This window comes from Leiobunum rupestre, chromosome 5 (assembly GCF_980474605.1).
Source record: "Leiobunum rupestre chromosome 5, qqLeiRupe1.1.hap1, whole genome shotgun sequence".
Taxonomy (NCBI): domain Eukaryota; kingdom Metazoa; phylum Arthropoda; class Arachnida; order Opiliones; family Sclerosomatidae; genus Leiobunum; species Leiobunum rupestre.
In genome coordinates this window covers 25,318,065-25,337,506 of record NC_143388.1, presented here as the reverse complement: position 1 = coordinate 25,337,506, position 19,442 = coordinate 25,318,065, and the positions used below count along the sequence as shown (strand labels likewise).

Here is a 19,442-nt window from a genome sequence, read left to right as displayed (position 1 = left end):
GTGTCTCGCGTTTGGTTGGTGGTAATAAAACTATGTGTCATTATGTGTCATTAGCGATACTAGGTAGGCTGTTATTTTCTTAACTGTGTCCGGCTCTTGGTTAGTTGTATTAAGCCTTTGGACCATTAGGGATACTAGGTAGGCTGTTATTTTCTTAACGGTGTCCGGCTCTAAGTTAGTTGTATTAAGCCTTTGGGCCATTAGGGATACTAGGTAGGCTGTTATTTTCTTAACTGTGTCTCGCGTTTGGTTGGTGGTAATAAAACTGTGTCATTATGTGTCATTAGTTATACTAGGTAGGCTGTTATTTTATTAACTGTGTCTCGCGTTTGGTTAGTTGTATTAAGCCTTTGGGCCATTAGGGATACTAGGTAGGCTGTTATTTTCTTAACGGTGTCCGGCTCTTGGTTAGTTGTATTAAGCCTTTGGGCCATTAGGGATACTAGGTAGGCTGTTATTTTATTAACTGTGTCTCGCGTTTGGTTGGTGGTAATAAAACTATGTGTCATTATGTGTCATTAGCGATACTAGGTAGGCTGTTATTTTCTTAACTGTGTCCGGCTCTTGGTTAGTTGTATTAAGCCTTTGGACCATTAGGGATACTAGGTAGGCTGTTATTTTCTTAACGGTGTCCGGCTCTTGGTTAGTTGTATTAAGCCTTTGGGCCATTAGGGATACTAGGTAGGCTGTTATTTTATTAACTGTGTCTCGCGTTTGGTTGGTGGTAATAAAACTATGTGTCATTATGTGTCATTAGCGATACTAGGTAGGCTGTTATTTTCTTAACTGTGTCCGGCTCTTGGTTAGTTGTATTAAGCCTTTGGACCATTAGGGATACTAGGTAGGCTGTTATTTTCTTAACGGTGTCCGGCTCTTGGTTAGTTGTATTAAGCCTTTGGACCATTAGGGATACTAGGTAGGCTGTTATTTTCTTAACGGTGTCCGGCTCTTGGTTAGTTGTATTAAGCCTTTGGGCCATTAGGGATACTAGGTAGGCTGTTATTTTATTAACTGTGTCTCGCGTTTGGTTGGTGGTAATAAAACTATGTGTCATTATGTGTCATTAGGGATACTAGGTAGGCTGTTATTTTCTTAACGGTGTCCGGCTCTTGGTTAGTTGTATTAAGCCTTTGGGCCATTAGGGATACTAGGTAGGCTGTTATTTTATTAACTGTGTCTCGCGTTTGGTTGGTGGTAATAAAACTATGTGTCATTATGGGTCATTAGCGATACTAGGTAGGCTGTTATTTTCTTAACTGTGTCCGGCTCTTGGTTAGTTGTATTAAGCCTTTGGACCATTAGGGATACTAGGTAGGCTGTTATTTTCTTAACGGTGTCCGGCTCTAAGTTAGTTGTATTAAGCCTTTGGGCCATTAGGGATACTAGGTAGGCTGTTATTTTCTTAACTGTGTCTCGCGTTTGGTTGGTGGTAATAAAACTGTGTCATTATGTGTCATTAGTTATACTAGGTAGGCTGTTATTTTATTAACTGTGTCTCGCGTTTGGTTAGTTGTATTAAGCCTTTGGGCCATTAGGGATACTAGGTAGGCTGTTATTTTCTTAACGGTGTCCGGCTCTTGGTTAGTTGTATTAAGCCTTTGGGCCATTAGGGATACTAGGTAGGCTGTTATTTTATTAACTGTGTCTCGCGTTTGGTTGGTGGTAATAAAACTATGTGTCATTATGTGTCATTAGCGATACTAGGTAGGCTGTTATTTTCTTAACTGTGTCCGGCTCTTGGTTAGTTGTATTAAGCCTTTGGACCATTAGGGATACTAGGTAGGCTGTTATTTTCTTAACGGTGTCCGGCTCTTGGTTAGTTGTATTAAGCCTTTGGGCCATTAGGGATACTAGGTAGGCTGTTATTTTATTAACTGTGTCTCGCGTTTGGTTGGTGGTAATAAAACTATGTGTCATTATGTGTCATTAGCGATACTAGGTAGGCTGTTATTTTCTTAACTGTGTCCGGCTCTTGGTTAGTTGTATTAAGCCTTTGGACCATTAGGGATACTAGGTAGGCTGTTATTTTCTTAACGGTGTCCGGCTCTTGGTTAGTTGTATTAAGCCTTTGGACCATTAGGGATACTAGGTAGGCTGTTATTTTCTTAACGGTGTCCGGCTCTTGGTTAGTTGTATTAAGCCTTTGGGCCATTAGGGATACTAGGTAGGCTGTTATTTTATTAACTGTGTCTCGCGTTTGGTTGGTGGTAATAAAACTATGTGTCATTATGTGTCATTAGCGATACTAGGTAGGCTGTTATTTTCTTAACTGTGTCCGGCTCTTGGTTAGTTGTATTAAGCCTTTGGACCATTAGGGATACTAGGTAGGCTGTTATTTTCTTAACGGTGTCCGGCTCTAAGTTAGTTGTATTAAGCCTTTGGGCCATTAGGGATACTAGGTAGGCTGTTATTTTCTTAACTGTGTCTCGCGTTTGGTTGGTGGTAATAAAACTGTGTCATTATGTGTCATTAGTTATACTAGGTAGGCTGTTATTTTATTAACTGTGTCTCGCGTTTGGTTAGTTGTATTAAGCCTTTGGGCCATTAGGGATACTAGGTAGGCTGTTATTTTCTTAACGGTGTCCGGCTCTTGGTTAGTTGTATTAAGCCTTTGGGCCATTAGGGATACTAGGTAGGCTGTTATTTTATTAACTGTGTCTCGCGTTTGGTTGGTGGTAATAAAACTATGTGTCATTAGGGATATTAGGTAGGCTGTTATTTTATAAACTGTGTCTCGCGTTTGGTTGGTGGTAATAAAACTGTGTCATTATGTGTCATTAGGGATACTAGGTAGGCTGTTATTTTCTTAACTGTGTCCGGCTCTTGGTTGGTTGTAATAAACCTGTGTCATTAGGGACACTAGGTAAGCAAGAGTAGGCGGAGGTAGGCTAGACTGGTTCTTCCAACTGATCTAGCTATACAGGTCGTAATTCTTAGATATCAGAAAATAAACGGCTATTTTGAACAATAGCCCCGCCACCTAGTTTCCACTTTTTACACCATACCAACGTACTAATTAAGGGGAATCTAATGGTGCAAAAATTATAAGCCGCAAATAATTAATTTTAAAGATATTCTAATTTAAAGATTTACGAACCGAACGGTTCGGGGCGTAGAATTCACTCCGCGGCGAAGAGAGCTCGCTGTTTTTTCCCTCTCGAAAATCAGCCTTTCTTTAGTGATTGGGAGTGGTCATGGAGCCAGTAGGACTGCAGATTTCCGACAACGAGGAATCAGGGAATTCTTCATCTTCACTCAACATTCCGTTTTCAAAAATTTCGTTTTTTTTTCTTTTGTAAACTTCAATCAAACTTCCGTTTATTTTTATAAATTTTTCGAGTTTTTCTTTTGTTTTTTCGGGAATTATAACTTAAGGAGATATAGACGCCAAAACATTAATCGGCATAATCAAAAAGTTTAAATCGCAATTTATTATTTAGAAAGATATGATATATATATATAATTGTTACTTGCCAGAAATTTTGGGTAAAGTGTAGAATACATGCCCCCACCCGATTTTTCATATATATATATATATATTTGATAGAGGGCAAGTAGGGGTCTATTTTAATGTTAAATAACTTTTTGCCGGAAATTAATATTTACAAAGATATGAATTTTTAAACATTGGCCTTTTGCAGTGAATATTCCCTAGGACGATTCTTTAAATTCCTAGATTTTAATACGTTTTGGATAACGTGGGGCTGATGACGAAAAAGAAAAATGTGGACATCGCGGTATTTCAACGAATTTTAGTTGTTTTGGTGGGGAAAATAGGTTAGGTTATTTATATTATTAGGTTAGTTGTATTAATATCGGGTTGACGATACTTGATGCGTCAGGCTTGGTGCTGTCCTCTAGGTTGCGTTATAGATGGCCCATAGCTTTTTTTAGTATGGGGTTGGGGAGGCGCCGCGCGCCCACAGCGCTCGAGCGAAGTGAGTGCGCGGCGCCATCAGGCGCCATTACTTAGAATACATTCTCGACGTTGTATAAGTCAACATCACACAGAAGACATATAATATGCCATAGTATGGTTAAAAAAAGCATTAAATGCGTTGAAATACGGGGAAAAATCCCAACCCTTAAAAGTTAGTACTGTTTTGCATTTCAGCCTTCTTCTTTTGCGTCATCAGTCCTACGTTATCCAAAAAGTATTAAAATCTAGGAATTTAAAGAATCGTCCACGTCATCAGTCCTACCTCATCCAACACGAGTGCGCGGCGCCGTCAGCCGCCAAGGTATAGTCTTTGCAAAGAGTATAAAAACTACGTAACCTAGAGATATAATGACGGTCGAAAGCAGTAAAGGAAGTTGTAGCAACCGGGGGAAAAGGCACTCAGTGAATTGGCACTTCAAATTTCGGTACCGCAGCGCCACTACGGCAGTTTTTAGTACAATAAATAATAATACCGGAGAAAAATGGCAGTTACGGTGTTGCGGAGGTGCTAAATTTGGCATTTTGGATATTTAATTGTCTAATATCTGTCAATTCAAAAAAGTGACAGTAATTGGTTACTGTTTCGTGATTTTTTTAGTTAGAATTTGTGGATTCGTTGTTTCGGTGTTTATTTTCAAAAATTGAAGAATAAGGCGTTTGTTTTCTAACCTTGCCAAGTCCTAAAGGTAGCCAAGTCCTTAAGGAATTTTCAAGAATGTTGAACTAAATCAAAATGATTGCCACTTAAAACTGCCGTAGTGGCGCTGCGGTACCGAAATTTGAAGTGCAAATTCACTGAGTGCCTTCCCCCCGGTTGCTACAACTTCCTTTACTGCTTTCGGCCGTCATTATATCTCTAGGTTACGTAGTTTTTATACTCTTTGGTCTTTGGGCATTTTTAATTAACTTTTTAAATAATGCTTTGCGGAGAATAATTTTCGCACCATTGGAATCTCCTTAAAAAGTACTTTAAGGGGGGTCGAGAAAGGGGACCAAAGGGGGCCAAAGGGGGTGGCGGGGCTATTGTTCCATTTTACCATATAAACAGTAAGTTAGATCAGTTTAATTTTTTATTACCCTCTCCCAGCAATGGCATCTCAAATTGTATCTGATTCATTGTCCCAAGCAACTGAACTGATCTGCTATAATTTTTCTGATCAGATTCAGTTAAATGATTTATACGTTTAGTTACACGTTTGTGAAAAGCGAATCAAATTAAACTAAAGACTTAAGGCTTAACTTCGTTCACTTTTCAAAAAACCCATTCTTAAAATTCCATCGCCCGCCAGCGCTCCTACATAGAGAAACTTGTACCTTTCCACCCAAATACAAAACACATACGTAAAAACCCCAGTAGCACACGTAATCCGTTTTTTGGTCGGATTAGGGTCGGACAGTCGGTTGAGAGTCCGAGTCCTATTTTGGGCGTCATACCGACTCACTTCCAACTATCTCTATTTCTTCGATTTCGGTAGCAGTCGGGCCGACCTAATTTTTAGCGGATTTATTCAACATTTTTCCTTGAATAAAAGTTGTTATCAAAATTGGCCTTAATTAGTTATAAGCTCAATTTTTTTTTGGGTACTTAAGATTGTTCTAAAGTTTTAAAGTATTTTAAATCCGACAAAAGGCATTGCCCATCATTCTTGAGATGCATGTGAAGTTTAGGGTTGGCCCAACTATTAATAACGTCGGGCCGACAAATATTTTCCTATTTAGCCGTAAAAACCTAAAGAAGCGCTTTAATTTGTAACAAAAAACTGTAGTAGAGCTGCCAGTTCTTTTCAATTTCTGCTTCTACTATAATTTGTAGTGTGTTAGCTATTTGTTATAAATATTAGTTTCCCTTATTTAATATTTATTTTTGTCACCTGTTTGATTTTTAGGTTTAGCTAACAGTACAATTTTTCTTTGAGCTGAGAACCTCGACTGGCAATCCTGCTAACCAAAACTACAACGGTAGCAAAGACTATATAATCCTTCTCGCGACAGTCTTTGGGCTGTAATAAAAATGCGCTGTTACGTTATTTTACCAGCCACGAGGTATATAGAGAGAGATCTGCGTTCTTTTTGAGTTTTTAACGTAAATAAAATTCCTAATACTATTCCTAAAGGTATGTAATATTTTTTTTTTATTAATTATTGTGGTGTAAAATATGTTTATCGCAAAGATTAGAAATTTATTTTTGTTAGAAAGTTACAAGTTTATTAAGCCTACTTTTTAAAACTGCTTTACTCGGGTTACCTAAGCCTTGTACTAGTATAAAATGGATGATAAAAGTAAAAGACCAAACTTCATTACTACAAGCATTCGTTGGACGTTTCTAAAAGGCAAAGGCTTAGATATAAACAGAACCTTCTTAAAAGTATTATGACTGTCATTTATTTAGATAGTGATATAGATTCTGATACTGTTGTGGTACTGTATAAAGATAAAAATATAGGTTTATTAGAAAGCGAATTGAGAAGAGTTGAAGATGACAAAGGTGTAGGCAATGAGGGGCTGGAAGGTGTAGGCAATGGTGGTATAGAAGGTGTAAATGATGATAAGTTAGAGGGCATAGAAGATGAGAGGTTAGAATTTGCAGAAAAAATTAGGTTAGAAGATGGTGATGATATTGCGTGAATAAAAAGCTTGATTTAAAGACCCTAAGCTGAAGGATGCATTAAGTGGCATGAATAAATTACACTTAAATCAATTCAACTTAATAATTTCTGTGTATTTCCAGATGCTGTTAAAGTGTCAACCAATTTAAAAGTTGTCATAGAAATGGATTTAGAATCTTCCATGAAAATGTGTGCTTTAAACATTCAAAAGATAGAGAAGGAGGTCGTCTAAAATCCCATGGTTTAAACACTGTTGATGCCAACGAAGAACCGGACAAAAGAGATTCCTTTAGCTTCAAATATAGTAGATGTATACACTGGTTAAGTAGTTATTTTGGCCTTTGTAATGGTTTTGTATAAACAATCTTGGATGTATAAAATATCATTATCTTTTAAAGTTGTAGGTACCCAAGAAATTGTTATGGTATCAATTCCGAGCTTTTTTTCATTAAAGGGAAAAATTATTTCGGTATTAAAATTTGTTAATTTACGGGTATAAAAGTTTTATACTACTTGTTGTGATATTCATCTCATATAAAATTGTTTGGATGTTTTCGAATAATTTATTATAATTTAATTTATTTTTTTTTAAGTATCCAAAGTTTGACCTTAAATGGCTATAGTATTCAAAACTAAAATAATTTGGATAAATTTAAAATGTGTGATGGAAAGCTGTAGGTTTTTGTTATCTATTCAGATAACTTTCCGAGTCAAAACTTGAACTGTGATATATGAAAAACATTGTTGATAGAATGATACAGTTTTAGTGCTTCAGCCTTGAAATATACCTACCTAGAAATAAGAAGTATTCGATAACGGAATAGACATACTGTATTAATATCCACTCGGTTACCTTTTTTAATGTTTTTATTAATTACTTATTTTGAACATTGTGATATTGCCTTATTGAATAATTTAAATGCAGCCATTAGTCAATAACAGGGTTCATACAAACCTGGAAATATCAGTGAAACAGATTATTTCCAAAAGAATCAGGAGGATATCAGGGAAATTTTAAATATTTAACGAAAACCTGGATATATCAGGGAAATTCGTTTGAGTCTGGAAGCGCCTCAATAATTATACATATTTTTTCGATTAAACGAAAACATACGGTGCTTTAGCACCTGGAAATATCAGGGAAATTTCCAGGAGAAAACCTGGAAATATCAGGGAAATTAATTTTCCAAATGTTGTACGAACCCTGAATAAGTATTTGATAATCAAATGTATAATATTTTTTTATCTGTTCGGCTGACTTTTTATACATTTGAAATGACTTTTCTTACTAAACAGTATTTGTGGTAACAAAGTTTTTGTAACTTTTCTTTAGCAATCATACTTTTGTTAAAACATATTGAAGAATTATTGTTTAAATAAATACACTAGTTTGACACATATTTGAAATATGGTACTTTCGTAGTTATCATGTATTTCGAACCCTCGAAATACAGCTGGGAGACTAACTTTATAGGGGTCGGTAATAAAACAATTTTGGTCGGTTATAGGATAGGCCCACTGATCTTCAATGGTCAAATAATGGTCGGCTACATGACTGAAAAATATTAGGGCCGACTGATCTGCAATCGCCATATATTGGTCGGCGACATAACCTAATAATAGTTGGGCCGACTTATATGCAAGCATAATAATAAAGATTGGCAGGATAGTCTTTATAACGGTGGGCCATCAGTTCAGAAATAAGTTGGGCCGACTTATATGCAAGCATAATAAAGATTGGCAGGATAGTCTTTATAACGGTGGGCCATCAGTTCAGAAATAAGTTGGGCCGACCCCGACGAAGCGACTCACGACCGACCCAAAAAAGTGCAGTCGGGCGTCGGTGACATTTCGACTGGGTAGCCGACTACGATTTGACCAAGCCTACCGACTTTGATCCGACTAAGTGGGCCGACTCAGACCCGACTAAGTCGGCCGACTAATTTCTGTTGACGTTGGCCCGACTAAATTTTGCTACTGGGGAATGTTCGATGACGTGCTAAATACCAGGGCCGTCTTAAGGAATGGGCTAAATGGGCTACAGCCCAGGGCCCCCAGCCAGTTGTGGGGCCCCGGCTAGGGATAAGGATTTAGTTGGTAAATATTATTTATGCTCATTTAATATTATGTATCTTTTAGTTACGTCTAAAGTAATTTCACTCATCGCCACATCGCGTATCATACCTACAATTTCTAAAACCTAACAGCGAGCAAGGCAGCGAGTCACTGTCAGTAAAAATCTTATTTTCAGTAGTCTTATCTTATACTTTTGAAAAGTTTTGGTTTGATTATTGTGTAGTTGAATTTAGACAACGGACATACAAAGGCTTACCGTTGGGGATCACAAAGGTCTTAAAAAATAATTTAGCCCACGGCCCCAAAAAGTCTTAAGACGGGCCTGCTAAATACATTAGGCTTAACGTCGTTCGCTTTTCTAAAAACCCATTTTTAAAATGCGTTAACGTTGCCACCCAAATGATGAGCTAAAGATATTAGGGTAGAAAACGTTAACGAATTTTAAGAATGGGTTTTTTGAAAAGCGAACGACGTTAAGCCTAATGTCTTTATTTGGGTCGATATCTTTCCAATAACGGACATCGTAGGCTTTCGTGGTGCTACAAGAACCAAGAGCGTGTCCTGTAGTTTATTTGCCCAATTGATAGATTTACAATTTTTAAGGGAAAAGACGACTTTAAAGGGGTAATATTCATCAGAGGTAACGTGGTGATGGCGTTATTTGTTAGTAGATGGCGCTCTGATAGCAGCATGACGTCATAATTTTTATTTACAACGATTGGTTGAAAGTTTTCAGTTTTTAGTGTAGAACGTTTTTGTCGAGATTTAAAATAGCAAATTCTCTTCCCTGATTGGATAGTTTAAAATCGTATTATAGTGCCATAAAAATTAATGGTTAATTTAAATTACAAAAATTATATATTTTTAATAAGAATTTAAAGTTCTATAATTTAGTAATTAATTAATAACTTTTTAAAAAAGTTTATTTTTCTTAAACTTTATAGTGTCGCCATCTACCTCAAACATTATTAAATAGGAAGGTACCTTGGGTGGATTTCGCCCCTTTTTGCATATTTCCCTGTACGCAATATGTGAATGCGTCTATTGATGTCGAAGAAATAACCCAGTAATTAATAGTTTCCAATCCGGAAATATAAATAACGCTAAACCTCGGCCGTAATGGATACATCCTTTCGTAGTAAATTGGTGTAATGGAAGCACCCGCTGCAGGGGCTGATAAATGCGCGTAATATCACGGAATACAGCGGCAAATTGAGTTGGTTTTTAGGGAAGGCGGGCAATCTAACTGAGAGATCTTCTAGGCCTTTGCGGCGAGAAAGAAAATGGGGCGGCACCAAACTGATTGACAATATCATGGCGTAAAATAGTCGGCCGGGTTTCTGGCGACCTGGAGCCACGCGCGACCGTTGCTTCTCCCGCTGTCAAGGGTTTTACCTAAAAAATGTCCAAATCTGTCAAGGCTCGCTCGGTCTTTTGACCTTTCCTGTTTAAACGAAACTGGGTGGAAGCTATTAGAATTGACCCACTTGCTGTCGCCGTCGAAAATCGCTACGCCCCCTTTGGTTCGCCATTGAAACCTAGATAGGTAGCGGCTAAAGAAGACGTTATTAGTTTTTCCTAGTCGTTTTTCGTAAATTTGGCTTGCATTTTAATATAATTTTTGCATCGTTTGCTTATATTTTGATAAGTGTTTTTTTAAGAAAAAAACGTTCTTGTGAGTTTGTAATTTGTCTGTAGCAGATGCTAGACAACACCTAGTTTCGTTTCGGTCGCGAATAACAAAAGTTAATTAGGATTTTTACAAATTGATGTCAAAAATTAAAATTGTTAATATAGTCAATTGCGATCTTAGAAAGGTTAAAATTTTAGTTCGGAGATAATATCCCACTTTTTGGTAAAGTCTAGTCGGGGGCAATTTCGAATATGTGTTTCAATAAAAGATACTATCAATAGAGTGATATCGGCGTGACGTATGTCGACGTCACCCTTGTTTATTCCTATAGATAAGAAACTGCCCTCAAAATGGCGGCCTTAGCCCAAAACTACAGAGCGATACTAGTCTATTGGCAAAAGGGGGTTCGATGAATGAAATATTTCCGGTTGATCGCTTACCAGATTCACCTTGCTACCCAATGAAGCCAAAATTGACGGCTTTTAAAATTCATTTTGCGCGTGAAAATGCATCTACATGTTATGGTCAAAAAAGCACGCAAAGAAGGCTGTGTGCCCAAGACATGTACCTGTAGTGTCGCGCGCTAAAACGTCATTTCAAAATCCGTCAATACTCAAGGCAAACCTAGTCATTATATAAATACTAAAATTTCGTTCCATGGTCGATATAACTTAAATTAAAATTTAATAAAAGTTCTGCTACTACATGGAGGTTAATAAAATAAAATAAAATTTATTATCGGTAGCTTTCGGACCGCGGTCCTTCGTCAGCCGTTGTTACAAAAAGACCGTGAAAAAAGTGTATAGCTAGTGACGTAGAAAAAACATATTATACATATACATTTTATAGAAACACCTTTTGGTTTAGCGTAAAATACCAACGAAGCTTGTGTTTGGTGACATCATTTATAAATTATAAGCGGTTTTATTTCTCTAGTGCCGATAATTCTTATTCGCCAATCGTAATTCACGGCGAAATTACGGGAATTTTACTTTTGAGAAAATCAGGTACGTAGTTTGAAATTTTGCGAACTTTTATAGTTTTCAATCAAAATTGGTTTTAAGTTGAATTATTAGGCCTGTGTCAGCAAGTTACGGTTATTTTCCCATCTGCGGGTGCGGCATCTGCCGGCCGCCGCCCCGCGGGTTTGCCCTAACACGGCCAACTTTGAATTGCGCGTACCGCGCTTTAGCGGCACGCCGGCACCATCAATCGCCTCGTATCTAATGTTAATTTGCGTGTGTGAATAATCCCGCTAGGGGCGATACGTACCGCAAAAACCTTCTATCGCCAAATACGGGGAATACAAGCGAAATCGCGGAAAAATGTTTTTTCATCGGTTTTCCACTTCCTTTTTTAGAAAAAATTTTTTTTAGTAAGTTGAACCATGGACTAATAAAAGCAGGACATGACTCTCTGTCCTGGATGAATATCTTTAATGGCCCATGGTTGAACCATAGATTTAAAAAAACTAGTTTTTTTAATCCATGGTTGAACTATCTTTTCTCAATATATTTATGTATAATTCATAGTTAAAAATATATAACCTAATATAAATTAAATGAAGAAAAAGAGACGCGTTTTTTACGCCAACTATTAGAACACATAGTTTTGAAGGGTCTAGAGGTGTTTAGAGAGTTTTTATGTGTAAATAATGTATCTCTTAAACTTAACTTTATATATAATAAATCTTTATATATAATAAATCTTTATATATAATAAATCTTTATATATAATACATCTTTATATATAATAAATCTTTATATATAATAAATCTTTATATATAATAAATCTTTATTTATAATAAATCTTTATTTATAATAAATCTTTATTTATAAAAAATCTTTATTTATAATAAATCTTTATTTATAATAAATCTTTATTTATAATAAATCTTTATTTATAATAAATCTTTATTTATAATAAATCTTTATTTATAATAAATCTTTATTTATAATAAATCTTTAGTAATAATAAATCTTTAGTAATAATAAATCTTTAGTAATAATAAATCTTTAGTAATAATAAATCTTTAGTAATAATAAATCTTTAGTAATAATAAATCTTTAGTAATAATAAATCTTTAGTAATAATAAATCTTTAGTAATAATAAATCTTTAGTAATAATAAATCTTTAGTAATAATAAATCTTTAGTAATAATAAATCTTTAGTAATAATAAATCTTTAGTAATAATAAATCTTTAGTAATAATAAATCTTTAGTAATAATAAATCTTTAGTAATAATAAATCTTTAGTAATAATAAATCTTTAGTAATAATAAATCTTTAGTAATAATAAATCTTTAGTAATAATAAATCTTTAGTAATAATAAATCTTTAGTAATAATAAATCTTTAGTAATAATAAATCTTTAGTAATAATAAATCTTTAGTAATAATAAATCTTTAGTAATAATAAATCTTTAGTAATAATAAATCTTTACGAGTTTATAACCGTTCTTAGGTAGTATTTTCCGCATATCTAATTAGTTTTAAGAGTAATAATCTTAAAACTAAAAGATGCTTTGGAACTAAATAGGTAAAAGATAGAAATATTCATCACAATGCCTTCGTGTTGCGTACCATATTGTACATCAAACCACGTAAATTGGAAAGACCTATCTTTTCACGAGTTTCCTAGCGAAGAAAGCCTTCAAAGTTTATGGTTAAAAAACATTTGATTTGTCTGGATGGTTTTGTATCAAAAGACTGTTCAGGTTTGTACCTTTATTATGGAAAACATTTTCAGTCAGGTAAAATTACAAACCGGCCCTTACTAAATATTCAAAATTATTCTAGGTTTAAAAAGACGAAAGCTTGAAACTTGTTGAAACCTAAAATTATAATTTAATGCGCTTATAATATATTTTAACTTAATATTATTTAATAAAAAATGTTAAAATAATATATTTACCCTGAAGTTATAGTGAACCTTCTTTTGACTTTTAGTTTTATTTATGTATGTATATGTTACTGTTAGCTTGGACCAAAGATAATTTAAACTCGTACCCTAGATTCGAATACTGGGAGCTTTCCCATTGACGATTTTGTTACGAAGCGTTTACCCTTTTCCGGCACGTGACTTCGGAAAAATCGGGCTCCATCGGTTGCGGTAAGGCGCAAACCATGGAGCGAATTTTTTCTGAGTTCCAGCGGGAAGTGGGTAAACGCTATCGGAAACGCGCGAGAGAGTGATTTCGAATCTAGGGTACGAGTTTAAAATTATCTTTGCTTGGACGCGTAATTACTGCTTTACCGGGCCCCAAACCGAATGGCGCGCTTGTTGCCCAATATTAGCGGACGACATTAGGACAAGCTTTGTTAGCTCGTCACTCTCGTCAAAGCTTACACCTTAATTTCCATTTTGACAAGGCATTTTTAAATTTATAATCTATTTAAACTTTCACACAAACTATATATGCAAAAACATGAAAGCGAACTTCCCATTTAAATTAATTAAATCATTACCCTTTCATTTTTATTCCAATACAATTACTACTGAATAGTCTAAAGCCTATTAAAATTCCAAAAGCCTCACTTCTATTAAAAACCGCGGAGCAGACGACGGAATGCGGGTCATCTGACAGTTGTACGCACGTGTTTTGTATTTGTATAGAAATATTTAGCAATTCTCTCGGTAGGAGCGCTGACGGGCGATGCAAATTGTGCAACCGAGTCGAATAATTATTCGTCCAAGCTGTCAGTATCTTGAGTAAGTTCTTGGCTTCTTTTTCACTTTTTTATAATTTATAAACACCGTTAAAAATCAGTATATTCAAAAAAATATAATACTATTATTTAATTATTAACCTACATTCGGTTCAATTAAATGTTTTTAAAATTAAAAAAAAGTTTTTTGTGGATTTTTTCTTTGTGATTAACATTGAGTTGGGAATATTAATCTAGAGATCCACTCAAATCTGCTCCCCGCGTAACAAGTTTTTTTGCCGTCTCCTCTAAAATGACGAAAACGTTATCATATGACCCGTAGCGCCATCCATTATTTTTGAAAAAAAAAAATATTTTTGCCGGAAAACGAGTCTTATTTGAACGAACCATTGACAGATAGACGGCGCCACGGGTAGAATGATAAAGTTTTCTCGTCATTTGGGAGCAGACGGCCATATTCTTATTTTTTAAAAACTTCCGACGTTTTGATTGGACCTCTAGATTAATATTCCCAACTCAATGGTGACTAACGTTAAATTTATATATTGGTAGTTACGAAACCCTGGCGGGAAAATATACACACTTTAAATTCAGGCGATTGACGGGGTCGCTAAAGCACGGTACGTGCGATCGAAGTTGGCCGTGGCCCTAAAATACAATTGGGTGAAGTAGGGTACACAATGTTACAAATGTATTTTTGGACCATAATACTTAAATTAAAATTGCGATAGTTTTTATATTTTTGTTAGGGGTTTCGACAGTTACTAGACAATTATGCTAGCTACTAAGTACTAGTTCCAATGACAATCACCGGAACAGACGGAACTAGTCGTATGTTTAATCTAAGTGGTTATCGTTATAAAGTGGAATGTATAACATAACATGCAAAGCAATTATTAACAACGGCTATAAACATTCTCATGAATTAAAATATCATAATCGATAAAGGTTAATATTAAGATTGTTGGAGCATCAGCATTTGAGGCCACTAAACGTCGAAAATCGTTGAATATTGTAAACCAAGTTTAGGGACAAGATGTTGCTGAAATTCCAAATGACCACGTCCAGAATGTAGCGGGACCCGGTAGGAGTCGTAGTAAGTAGTTGAAATTAGCTAGACCATAAGTTACAAACTTATTTCATTAAGTTTTGCGAAATTAGAACTTAAACCCTTCGCTACGCCCTAGTCCGTGTCGACGCAAAATACTACGTTAGGCCTAACACTAGGTTTCCGTGTCGACGCAAAATACACGTTGGGCCTAACACTAGGTTTCCGTGTCGACGCAAAATACTACGTTAGGCCTAACACTAGGTTTCCGTGTCGACGCAAAATACTACGTTAGGCCTAACACTAGGTTTCCGTGTCGACGCAAAATACACGTTGGGCCTAACACTAGGTTTCCGTGTCGACGCAAAATACACGTTGGGCCTAACACTAGGTTTCCGTGACGACGCAAATACTAAGTTAGGGATGTTTGCACGTTGCTTTAGCCATGGTTTTTCCTAGCGCGTGTAACGGTGAGTCACACATTTTAGTTTTGACGCGCGTCCCATTGGTGGAAATAGCTTAACCCCCTAGAATTAAAAGTTGTTAGTGGCGACATCTAATCGGTGGCTGCTTTTAATTTAGTGTACTTCTCGCTCAATATCTAACATTTATCTTTCAAAGAAAATATATATTTTTAAATATCGTCTGCTTATACTATGTTCACGCTAGTGGTAGATAGCGCCACTGGCTTAAATTATTATCATCGCTGGCTAGCGGTAGATGACGCCACCGACTAATGATAGCTGTTTCGGCTCGTACGTGATTTCAAGAAAGTGCTCCCAGCCATTAAATACAAATTGGGCCTCTAGAAGTACTATATTTCCAACTCAACGGTTGCACCTCCAAAAAAAAGGCAGCATGTGAAACTGCCCATTATGGTTTGTCCCCGCTTGCTCGTTCAAATCGATATATCGGATTATCGACGACGTCGGCGGTGGCTCTTAAACTGGAAACGAGTGGAGGGTTCTTTTCCGAGAAGATTTTTCCAATTTAATGTAGATTTGGACGGCCAGAACGCTTTCTCGAAACAGAAAGAATGGGGCGAGGGTGAAGGAAGTCTTCGAGTGAAGGATGTCTCCGGCTCTGCGGATGTCCAGAACGGGCTGGGCGGAGGGGGACCATTTCGCCGACATCCATATTTCTAATGTCCCCTTTTCGTTTGTTCTTTTTCGTTGTCGAGGTCCCGATCTTTACCCTAAATACTTCCTCGCCAGATACGGAATTCGCTGGAGAGGTAATTTTTCACGTCCAAATCACACCGAAGCGGTGATATGTTTAGAGGCCGGATTTAGAAAAAGATTGTTTTCGTTTCTAGCGGACGTTCGTGATGGTTGTGCTAGCTCGTAATGCGTATGGCTATTTAATATCGACGATGTATTGCCCTCGATTAGACTTGTTTGTCTCAAATGTGGGAATAAAAAATTGTATTTTAGATCCGCGTGAAGCAATAATTCCGGGCGCCCCCCTCCGCGTGGAGCAATAATTCCGGGGGCCCCCACCGCGTCAAACACCAATTGCCCCCCACACGTGAAACACCAATTGCCCCCCACACGTGAAACACCAATGGCCCCCCACACGTGAAACACCAATGGCCCCCCACACGTGAAACACCAATGGCCCCCCACACGTGAAACACCAATGGCCCCCCACACGTGAAACACCAATTGCCCCCCACACGTGAAACACCAAATGCCCCCCCCCCACACGTGAAACACCAAATGCCCCCCCCCACACGTGAAACACCAAATGCCCCCCTCCACACGTGAAACACCAAATGCCCCCCACACGTGAAACACCAAATGCCCCCCCACACGTGAAACACCAAATGCCCCCCCACACGTGAAACACCAAATGCCCCCCCACACGTGAAACACCAAATGCCCCCCCACACGTGAAACACCAAATGCCCCCCACACGTGAAACACCAAATGCCCCCCCACACGTGAAACACCAAATGCCCCCCCCCACACGTGAAACACCAAATGCCCCCCACACGTGAAACACCAATTGCCCCCCACACGTGAAACACCAATTGCCCCCCACACGTGAAACACCAATTGCCCCCCACACGTGAAACACCAATTGCCCCCACACGTGAAACACCAATTGCCCCCCACACGTGAAACACCAATTGCCCCCCACACGTGAAACACTAATTGCCCCCCACACGTGAAACACCAATTGCCCCCCACACGTGAAACACCAATTGCCCCCCACACGTGAAACACCAATTGCCCCCCACACGTGAAACACCAATTGCCCCCCACACGTGAAACACCAATTGCCCCCCACACGTGAAACACCAATTGCCCCCCACACGTGAAACACCAATTGCCCCCCACACGTGAAACACCAATTGCCCCCCACACGTGAAACACCAATTGCCCCCCACACGTGAAACACCAATTGCCCCTCACACGTGAAACACCAATTGCCCCCCACACGTGAAACACCAATTGCCCCCCACACGTGAAACACCAATGGCCCCCCACACGTGAAACACCAATGGCCCCCCACACGTGAAACACCAATGGCCCCCCACACGTGAAACACCAATGGCCCCCCACACGTGAAACACCAATGGCCCCCCACACGTGAAACACCAATGGCCCCCCACACGTGAAACACCAATGGCCCCCCACACGTGAAACACCAATGGCCCCCCACACGTGAAACACCAATGGCCCCCCACACGTGAAACACCAATGGCCCCCCACACGTGAAACACCAATGCCCCCCCACACGTGAAACACCAATGGCCCCCCACACGTGAAACACCAATGGCCCCCCACACGTGAAACACCAATGGCCCCCCACACGTGAAACACCAAATGCCCCCCACACGTGAAACACCAAATGCCCCCCACACGTGAAACACTAATTGCCCCCCACACGTGAAACACTAATTGCCCCCCACACGTGAAACACTAATTGCCCCCCACACGTGAAACACTAATTGCCCCCCACACGTGAAACACTAATTGCCCCCCACACGTGAAACACTAATTGCCCCCCACACGTGAAACACTAATTGCCCCCACACGTGAAACACTAATTGCCCCCCACACGTGAAACACTAATTGCCCCCCACACGTGAAACACTAATTCCTTGCCCGCCGTGAAACACTAATTCCTTGCCCGCCGTGAAACACTAATTCCTTGCCCGCCGTGAAACACTAATTCCTTGCCCGCCGTGAAACACTAATTCCTTGCCCGCCGTGAAACACTAATTCCTTGCCCGCCGTGAAACACTAATTCCTTGCCCGCCGTGAAACACTAATTCCTTGCCCGCCGTGAAACACTAATTCCTTGCCCGCCGTGAAACACTAATTCCTTGCCCGCCGTGAAACACTAATTCCTTGCCCGCCGTGAAACACTAATTCCTTGCCCGCCGTGAAACACTAATTCCTTGCCCGCCGTGAAACACTAATTCCTTGCCCGCCGTGAAACACTAATTCCTTGCCCGCCGTGAAACACTAATTCCTTGCCCGCCGTGAAACACTAATTCCTTGCCCGCCGTGAAACACTAATTCCTTGCCCGCCGTGAAACACTAATTCCTTGCCCGCCGTGAAACACTAATTCCTTGCCCGCCGTGAAACACTAATTCCTTGCCCGCCGTGAAACACTAATTCCTTGCCCGCCGTGAAACACTAATTCCTTGCCCGCCGTGAAACACTAATTCCTTGCCCGCCGTGAAACACTAATTCCTTGCCCGCCGTGAAACACTAATTCCTTGCCCGCCGTGAAACACTAATTCCTTGCCCGCCGTGAAACACTAATTCCTTGCCCGCCGTGAAACACTAATTCCTTGCCCGCCGTGAAACACTAATTCCTTGCCCGCCGTGAAACACTAATTCCTTGCCCGCCGTGAAACACTAATTCCTTGCCCGCCGTGAAACACTAATTCCTTGCCCGCCGTGAAACACTAATTCCTTGCCCGCCGTGAAACACTAATTCCTTGCCCGCCGTGAAACACTAATTCCTTGCCCGCCGTGAAACACTAATTCCTTGCCCGCCGTGAAACACTAATTCCTTGCCCGCCGTGAAACACTAATTCCTTGCCCGCCGTGAAACACTAATTCCTTGCCCGCCGTGAAACACTAATTCCTTGCCCGCCGTGAAACAATTATTAACCGAAAAAGCTGTTATACCCGAACATAAACTATTTTTAGAGAAGAAATGTAAGATAAAGGTACTTTTTTATTAACTAGACATTTGGGGCCCCATGGGTGCACGGGCCCCGGTAAGTTGTACACTCTGTTTGAAAAGTCTTCGACAGCTGAAATTTTTGGCCTCCTTTTTAATTCTGCTAGAAAACTATAATAGATAGAACGATGAAACCAGTTGCAACTTTTATTTATTTTTCAATATCTTTCGTTATTTATCGGTTTCGTCCGCCAAAAATTAATAGTTTGGCGGGAACCGTCAAAACTCATTTTTGACACCTTTTTAAATATTGGTTCTACGG

General features: G+C 38.8%; 2 protein-coding genes across 3 annotated transcripts in view; one reads left to right on the top strand and one right to left on the bottom strand.

The window, feature by feature from the left end:
- LOC149943949 (chitinase-3-like protein 1) overlaps positions 1-19,442 on the top strand; it is a 66,169-nt gene that overhangs the window by 898 nt on the left and 45,829 nt on the right. The gene's annotated exons all lie outside the window — the stretch shown is intronic.
- LOC149943950 (uncharacterized) overlaps positions 7,476-19,442 on the bottom strand; it is a 31,848-nt gene continuing 19,881 nt past the window's right edge. The window contains exon 5 of the mRNA XM_090176250.1: positions 7,476-7,502. Coding sequence (XP_090032376.1) covers positions 7,476-7,502 — 27 coding nt within the window. The remainder of the gene's footprint in view (positions 7,503-19,442) is intronic.